Source organism: Centroberyx gerrardi, chromosome 13 (genome assembly GCF_048128805.1).
Source record: "Centroberyx gerrardi isolate f3 chromosome 13, fCenGer3.hap1.cur.20231027, whole genome shotgun sequence".
Lineage (NCBI taxonomy): Eukaryota > Metazoa > Chordata > Actinopteri > Beryciformes > Berycidae > Centroberyx > Centroberyx gerrardi.
The window spans coordinates 9581529-9590070 of NC_136009.1; the positions used below are offsets into that span (position 1 = coordinate 9581529).

An 8542-nucleotide genomic window follows, 5' to 3' on the forward strand; every position below is an offset into this window, starting at 1 on the left:
CACAGAATAACAAGGCAATCTGCACTTTTACCAAGACCTATAGCGCGCTGATTTTACATAATAGACTATTACTGAAACACGATGGTCACCCCCCCACCCCATCACACACACACACACACACACACACACACACACGCACACACACACCACCACTACCACCAACACAAAAAAAAGAACATCTATTAAGCTACAACGGCTGGTAAATCATTAAAACATGCGAAGACATACACACCTGAGCCAGTATACGCCTAATAATAAGCTTGACATTTTCAGACCGTGTGCACATGTAATGACAAATGCATCAATTGGGAAAATAGGCTAAGCGGTTTTGAGGCTAAATCAAAGTTCGACATGACGATGAAGACGCACCATGCACTTCTAAACGATGGTTATGAGGGAGAATAAACATATTCTTTTCAAAATTTCAATTTTCGACAACGGAAAACGAAGGCTTAAACAACACCTGATCTCACAAGCGCAGTGTGCTGGGAAGACTCCATAGCCTACATGCAGCGCACCGTCGGTCATGTTTCAACAAGCACATCTGAAACGAAAATAGCCATAACGCAAATGCTACAAACACATTCACAACTTCCGCATTAACATCGCCTCACACATTCCCGCATTTGCACTCACCGAACAGGGAATTCGCGAAGCCGTACCACACGCATCCCCCTTCTCCTATGAGCCATCTTCCCTGCGTGCTGGCCGCGAAGCTGAACGGAGTCCCCAGTACGCACACCAGCAGGTCGCTGATGGAAATGTTAATCAGGAGCAGGTTGATGGGCGACCGCAGCATCTTGTAGCGGCAGAACAGCACGAGCACGAGCAGGTTGTTCAGGAGTCCCAAAGTGCCGATGAAGCCCAAGCACACGGCCACGACCAGGTGCCCGGTCGGGCTGAGGGTGGTCCGGTACGAGCTGGCCCCCGGGTGTCCTTCCGCGGCTCCCGCACAAAGCGCGCCGCTGACCCCTGCGCAGCCGCTCAGGCTCACGTTGGACACGATCATCGCAGTTTTCGGGGCGCACACGGTGCACTGAACGGGAGTTAATGTGTCGTTGACATTTTTTTTTACGTGTGTGTGAAAGAGAAGCTTATAAGGAAAAGTCGTCGTCCGCAGCCAGTGACACTTGTTGCTTCGGAAGAAAACTATTTCTAAGTGGAAAAGTAGAACGGAACAGAAATGTAGGCTAATGGAGTTGTTTGTTGGGAATGTCAGAACTTTGTTTCTCAGTTCAGGGGGGTGGGGGTGTTCGAAAATTAGGCGTAAAAAAACAAAAAGTTTGGAGAGGCTTTGCTCCACCGTGTGGCAGTTTGCAATGCACGCGCGCACACTCTCGCGCAGACACTCCTGTCTCTCATACAGACACCTTCCCTCTCTGTCCGTGTTTAAATTACTGTAGCCGGCTCTCTAGTAGGCTAGCTGACGTCTGGGCGGGGGGAGCGGAGCGCGTCGTGGCTCTGTGGGAACAGAACAGCCCGGAAATATACAGCGCGCGCCAGCCAGCTGATGATCATTTGGCTCGAGACAAAATGCGCCCAAAGCCCTATTCAAAGTTCGCATCAAAGTCAGTCAGTCAGTCTCTCTCTCTCTCTCTCTCTCTCTCTCTCTCTCTCTCTCTCACTCACTCACTCACACCCTCTATCTGGATACTCTTTGATTTATCACATGTTACAACGTCCAGTGTGCGGCTGTGGGATGCATGGCGCTGTCCGTGGTGCTGAAATCTTTACGAGTGAATTACCAGTAGTGGCAGCTCCACTAATCAACTTTAACGATGAGCTGAGATTACTTGTTTGTTTATGTCTTGGTCTTTCGTGCAATCAAAATGCAATTTGAAAATTGAAAAAATGATTTATTAGTGGAAACATATGAGTAAAGCTCATAAACCAATAATATGTATTCTGCTATAAGACTAACTGCCTGAGCTGCCACACTGCAGCTAACTCTGATTACCAAAATGCATTGAGTGTGGTAATGATGCCCACAGGTCAAACCACAAATTTAGACCTATAGGCCCTTTTGAGTTGTAAAACAATTTCATAGCCCACTGCCTAGGTGTGGTGAGTGCAGGACATTGTTCATTACTTGCTAAACAGGGAACACTCCAGAAATGTCTGCAGTACACCTAAGTTAAGCAGAATGAGATGAGCCTCTGCCTCATTGTCTGGATTTAGCTCCTGAATCACTCCCTTGGTAACATTAATAGCCAGCAGATCATGCTGGTGATGAGGCGATTTCATTGTGCTTTGACTAACAATGGGTTGGGCAGTGCCGCAAACTAAAATCAGGATGACATTGGACTGTGACAGATGTCCGAGCGTTTGGATATTTTTGCATGTAACCTCCTCTTGACCCAGAATGAATCAAACCAAATAGACCTCATATTGTCCAATGGCTGTTTCTGTTTTTGGTTGATTCAATCTGTTAAATTTAATTAGAGCGTTTCCATCTGTCAGCATTGAAAACATACTCCAGGGATGGCAGTTTCAGACTGAAATAATGAGGAACAGCGAATTGCTGAAACATGGTGAGTTTCAGGCATGTAGCCTCATGCATGGTGTCCATAATTTGTACCGCGGGCTGAGGGATAATCCTTGTGTTCAGAGAGAGTATCCAAAACAAACATAATATTAAGGCGACTAGACCAAGCCACTGTATTAATGTCTACTGTCTTATCCATTGTAATGCAGCTGTTACCCACTTTGTACGTGGCTGATGAATAGTGTTACCCACTGTAGCCACTTTATTTTGGGGAAGGAACAGAATGCCCTACTTTAATTTGGGCAGTTTTAAATGGAGGATATCCTCCTTCTGGTTCTTAAAGTGAGGTGATGGTAAGCAGAAAGTCTCTACACACAGATGCCTTAATGAACACATCCGAAAAGGGCAGTTAGTATGTGGCAGCATGGAAGGACAGCAGCACAAGCCCCCTTCGGATCGTGTGTGTGTGTGTGTGTGTGTGTATGTGTCTGCCTCTGCCACCACTGCCCTCCTCTCTTGTACAGTACAAGACACCCACAAGTTGATCCACGAAACAGTGAACCACGGCCACCCCCACGTACACCAAAATGTCAGCAATTAGTCAGTAATTAAAAGCAAATCCTTGTGGTCAAATGATGGCATTTGGTGTTACAGCAGTGTTCTTAATTATGCATGCCTCGTTCAAAACGTGCCCTCTGCAACACTTGACTTTGCACACTGAGGGGGAAAGTTACAGTATCGGATGGGAAGCCTACTCTCCTCCTCCCTGGTTTGTACTTATCCAGTTGCCACCAAATAGCCCCCCTTGTCACTCTGTAACAAGGTAATTACCTATGAAAACTGCATAGGGACATTTACTCTGACAACATCTTGCCCATATACAGTCCTAATTGGGTTGAATTAAGACATTTGGGTTCTGTTGTGAATACCGCTCGTATTTAATCATCTCAGTGGGACTGGGCGGTTGGTATTTAGGTGGATTTCTAGGTCAATGTGGTGGCTGGACTCTAAGGAATCGTCCTCGGAAGATAAAGAGCAACTGGGGTCAGAAGGTCGACACAGTGAAACTGAATTAAGCATAAATCAGAGGGAAGGTGCCGCCAGAATGACGTTTTATGGTTATTATCCCTTGTGTGTTGATTTATTGTCTTTTGTAATTATCATATCCACTCCATCATGCTCTTGATCTGCACCAATGCATGTTCTCAAGGCGGATCAGGTGTTGCATTCAGTACTAAATAATATGATTACTAAACATGAAAGCAATAAATCCCCTTGTCACTTACATTTCTAGACACTTGTTGTCAGTCTCTTCCAATTGGCAGGACTCATTCTACACATAGGGCCCAGACTGAAAGAACACAGATCCTGTCTCCACATACACACAGGGGTCCCAACTGGACCAACTTGCACTTAAAACCGTTGTTAGAGTTACAATTTAAACAATAATGAAAAAAGTTAGCAGCCAATTTGTAGCCGTCTATTTTTATTTTTTTTATCCTAACAGATTGAAGTTGTCATTTATTCCACGTACCGCCGTCCCTGTTGTCCTGGACATTCCATTCACCCTTTCCATTGTTTCATTTTAATGTGCCTCATGTGTTTCTGTTTTTAATCTCTTTGTTTATTGTGATTATGTCGTGTGCTGTATGCTTTGCTGCAAGCCAAATTTGCAATAGGGATCAAGATTTTAACCTGAACCTGAACTATATTAGAGTTAGTATTAAGTGGTTTGCGAACAAAACGAAAAATCAGGAAATCACTACAAACGCTTATGCATATGATTGGCCTAAGAGTGATGCTTGACAACCCTAGAGTTAGTTGACAGCTATGGATTTAGCATTCAATCAGATTTAATTATGTTTTTCTGCTGGGGATATCATAAGACATCTCTAGGCTCCAAAGTTTGTTTTGTCTCCCAGTTCTGTTGTGGTCACAAGGTGCGGCTTTTATCAGACTTTAACCAAATCATGACGGTGGAAAAGCTTTAGTTTAGCTGCTGTTGATAGCTGCTGTGGTTTTGAAACAGTTTTGCTGTACATGTGCAAGTACCTCTACCCCTCTGCCTCTCTAGCCGGACAGTATCTACATCTCTCTGGTTTGTGGTTGCCAGGATGCTGGAGTCATGCAAAGCCCAAAGCTGCCACTCTGTGTTGAAAGACAGTCTTGCCCTAAGCAACACTCAACACGGAAATTAGTATATCTAATCTTTTTTACTGACTTAAAATTGAAAAATTGCAAAATTGATTTTAAATCATCACATGGCCAGTAAAGCTATATAGCTTCAATGGATTCAGAAGCAATCCATGAACACATGCCCCTGACATCAGATAGTCATGAAAGTCTAAGTATAACTATCCATGAAAAGCGGGCCAGACCAGCTGGAGAGACCAGCTGGAGAGACCAGCTGGACGTCTGTGCTTTGGTGGACATCCTCCGCTTACAGGACGCTGGGGTGACAACCAGCTTATTCTCTAGAAACAGAATGTACAGCACATGCACTATTCACACACACACACACACACACACACACACACACACACACACACACTGTAAAGAACACAATAATCCTCATACCATATTTGCCTGGTGATTATGCAGGTGTGCTGACATAGGATATGGAGGGTAATTCATAAGCAAAAGTTACAAGTTGTTATCAAGGTGTAACTAACATGACACGACTGCTGGCACTACCATTAATTGAAGAGTTTTGCTCCAAAATGAGATGTACAATAACATAAAAAAAAAAATGACGCCTACTTTTAAAACATGTGGTACTTTTGATGATTAACTTAAGCTCATGGCTGATAAAATATTAACTCTTACAAATGGGGTTTAGCTATGTTTTTTTGTTTTTTTTTCTCAATATGGATAGCGTTGTGGAAATGATCTATTCAATTGAATTCATATCTCTGCATAAACTTTCTGTAAATCCTTGCATTTCCACTTTCCCGACTCTATCACCGTTTCGCTTTATCAGGCCTGGGATCAGTACATTTGATTTGTTTATCCTGCCTTGCAGAAAGATTATGGCGGCCCTGGTACTTTGTTTGTGTTGACATTATACCGGCCTCACGGGCTGCGCTACTCAAGGTAAAAGTGTCACCCACTATAGGTGCCCTGCATTCAAATGATACATGAACAGAGTGTATAGATCTCTGTATGCAAGCGGTCCAACCGCCGCCTTATTGTCAGCAACAGAAAACATGAGGACATCTCACGGAGTCAGGGAGAGGAAAAGAATGGAGAACAAAACAGGGAGCAGAAAGGGGGGGGGGGGGTAAAGAGAGGTCGAGAGACACACATGAGGAGAGAGAGAACAAGAGATGCAGACAGAGGCAAAAGAAAACAAAAGAGAAGGTGAGCGAGAGAAAGAGAGAGAGGAGAGAGAGAGGGACAAAGAAGGAAGAGGTAAACAGATTTTGAGCAAAAGAGAAGAGAGAGAGCAAGAGATGCAGACAGAGGCAAAAGAAAACAAAAGAGAAGGCGAGCGAGAGAGAGAGAGAGAGAGAGAGACAGAGCGTGAAGGACAGATGGAGAGTGAAGAGGTTCACTGCTGTGTCGAGAGTGCGCTGCAGAGTGTACACAAACTTTTTTGTTTTACAATTAATTTTCTACACTGAAACAATGTTTTATGTCCCCATCACATTTGTATCTTTCTTCCACTCTCTCTCTCTCTCACGGCATCCCTCTCTCCTTCACCTCCTCCTCCTTCATCACCGCCGCTCTCCCCTCTGACATCGACCTTGGAAGAGTGGCCACTGCTGCTCCGCAACTTAATATGCCAGAGGATTTAAGGAAAGCTCAGATGAAGTGCAATGCCATGGATCATATGGATTTACCGTCGGCGGGTCTAATACATGGGCCCCCAGTTTATCCGCACACGTATGTCACTCGAACCCCATGCTTTAAATGCCTGACACACGGCCTGTCATGACATGATACAGGAGAGGAGGGTACGTCTTGGATGATGGGTGGGGAGGTTTGGGAAGGAAAGGCCGTCTGGGAATACGTAGTGAAAGGCCGGCGTTGGTTGTAATTCATGGTGCGGCGCGGTGTCATGTGGGAGACAGACAGGTGCCAAATGAAGGGCTACACCGCTGGAAGCCCCTGCAAGTCTGCTCCAAAAGATGCTGGCGATCCAGAAGATGTCATCAAAGACCCCATGAAATGGCATCTTTACTTCCTGGATTTGGTGTATTTCCTGTTGAAACAGGATGTTGGGGCGGGACATAATGCAGCGAGGGATCATTCAAAAGTGGAATGGAATATGAGTCAGGGAAAAGCAGTTTTATTTGATGGGAGAGGTGCGGAGGGGCGGGATTGTTCAAAAACCTGATGGTTTTTAATTGGTTAGAAATGGATATTTATGCCTACTAGTGCAGCATGAGGTCACCATGAAAGATCATGTGTTTTCCAAGGAAGTAAAAGTAATGGGAGTTCATTTCATGGGGACATTAATAACTGGCATCTCTGCAAAGTCAATGACACTCATTCAAATCAATGGCAATTAATTCCCTCTTCTCCATTAGAAGCTCACACGTGTCTCAAGATCATATCAGTTAAGCAAGACAAGGACATATAAGCCTGCCATGGTGCTAAACTCCATTGGCTTTATTTGACCTTGGTGAATTTATAGATTTGCCAGGAGAGTTACAGTCAACCTCAGTGCCGCCGCACAGAGCAGAGGAGAGGTAGCGGCGAATATGTGACATATATATGGAGCAAAGGGAGTTAAGCCAGAGTGCTGACCCTTTCCTCCTGCCATTAAAGTGCATCTCGCTCCCTGGTGTGAAACTGTCCTGGCACGGTCACACCTGCCAGAGGCGTAAGCCCCTTAGGCGCTGCTCGCAGGTTGACATTCTGACAGTGCAAAAACAAGTGGCACTTAGTCCGCGAGACTTTGTACACCTGCCTCAGCGGTCTAAATGGAAACGTCCCAAATTTGGAATCAACATTTTCTGCGAGGGCAGGTATCATGTTTAAGAGGATTTGGAGAGTGCGTTATGGGAGGCAGGGTGTACCTTATGTTATGTACTGCTGATATGACTCTGCTCCTGCGTCCTTCTTGATCTTTTTTGGGACGTTAAACTTGGAGAATGGGAAGTGGCACAACTGCTTGGCTTGACAGTCCTGTAAACTTGCTGGTTTTTGTTTGTGTCAACGAATATAAGAGTTTTGGGAGGCAGTCTTTATCCGGCTACATGCTTTATGTTTGACAGTTTTATATGTAAAGGAGGTCAATCATCATCAATAGCCCAGGGTCTTTTAAGGCTGACTGAAGTCTTGATTAATGCAAGGTCACAATATTGACACACTGACTTTAAGCAACTGGTGAGTGATTGTCCACTCTCCACCCATACCTCGACACTAAAAAATATGGCTCTTGAGAGGTTCTTTGTGAGCAAAATTAGGCTTTGTAGAACCTTCACTATTTGACGTGCCACTAGAAAGCCCAATTGGTTCATTACTGCCAAATCAATGGTGGTCCAATATAGATTCAAACAGGTCATCCAGCTAGTTGAGGGGCTGCAGCTAATTTGCTAGTATTGCTTTGGCCCCTCTTTATGCCTGTTAACATTATAAAGTCATTCATTGTTACAATTTTACAGTCTGTTGACAGCAAGGTTTACACATATGTAAATGTTGACATGGCAAAGAACATGACAGGCTATGAAAAATGCAAAACACATGCTTAGATTTGGTTCATGTGCTGCCTAAAAATACTACAGTTTAAAATTACAATATGAGAGGGAATGAGCATATTCCCCATTTCTATGGCTATTCATGGTACTGTAATTGTCCCACGATAAACCATTAAGGGCTCTTCAAGTTACTGTAATGGTTTTGTTTAGAGCCATTATTGATTTTCTATGTATACTATATATACTGGTTTGTGAGTGATTATTTGATAGTTCCTAGAAGACCAAAAGACCAAATAGTCGGGTGGTGAAGCAGTCTAAGTGTATATCTTTGGAGCAAAATTGTGGCGCCACCATCATACTATCTAAATATGAATTATATAGGAATAAAGAACCATTTGGTTTTGACATATGG

At 44.1% G+C, this 8542-nt stretch overlaps 1 protein-coding gene across 1 annotated transcript in view; it reads right to left on the reverse strand.

Moving 5' to 3' along the window:
• Positions 1–1009, reverse strand: part of tmtopsa (teleost multiple tissue opsin a) — a 59579-nt gene extending 58570 nt beyond the window's left edge. Inside the window, exon 1 of the mRNA XM_071918639.1 lies at positions 637–1009. Within this exon, the coding sequence (XP_071774740.1) occupies positions 637–1009 (373 nt within the window). The remainder of the gene's footprint in view (positions 1–636) is intronic.
• Positions 1010–8542: the final 7533 nt, after the last annotated feature.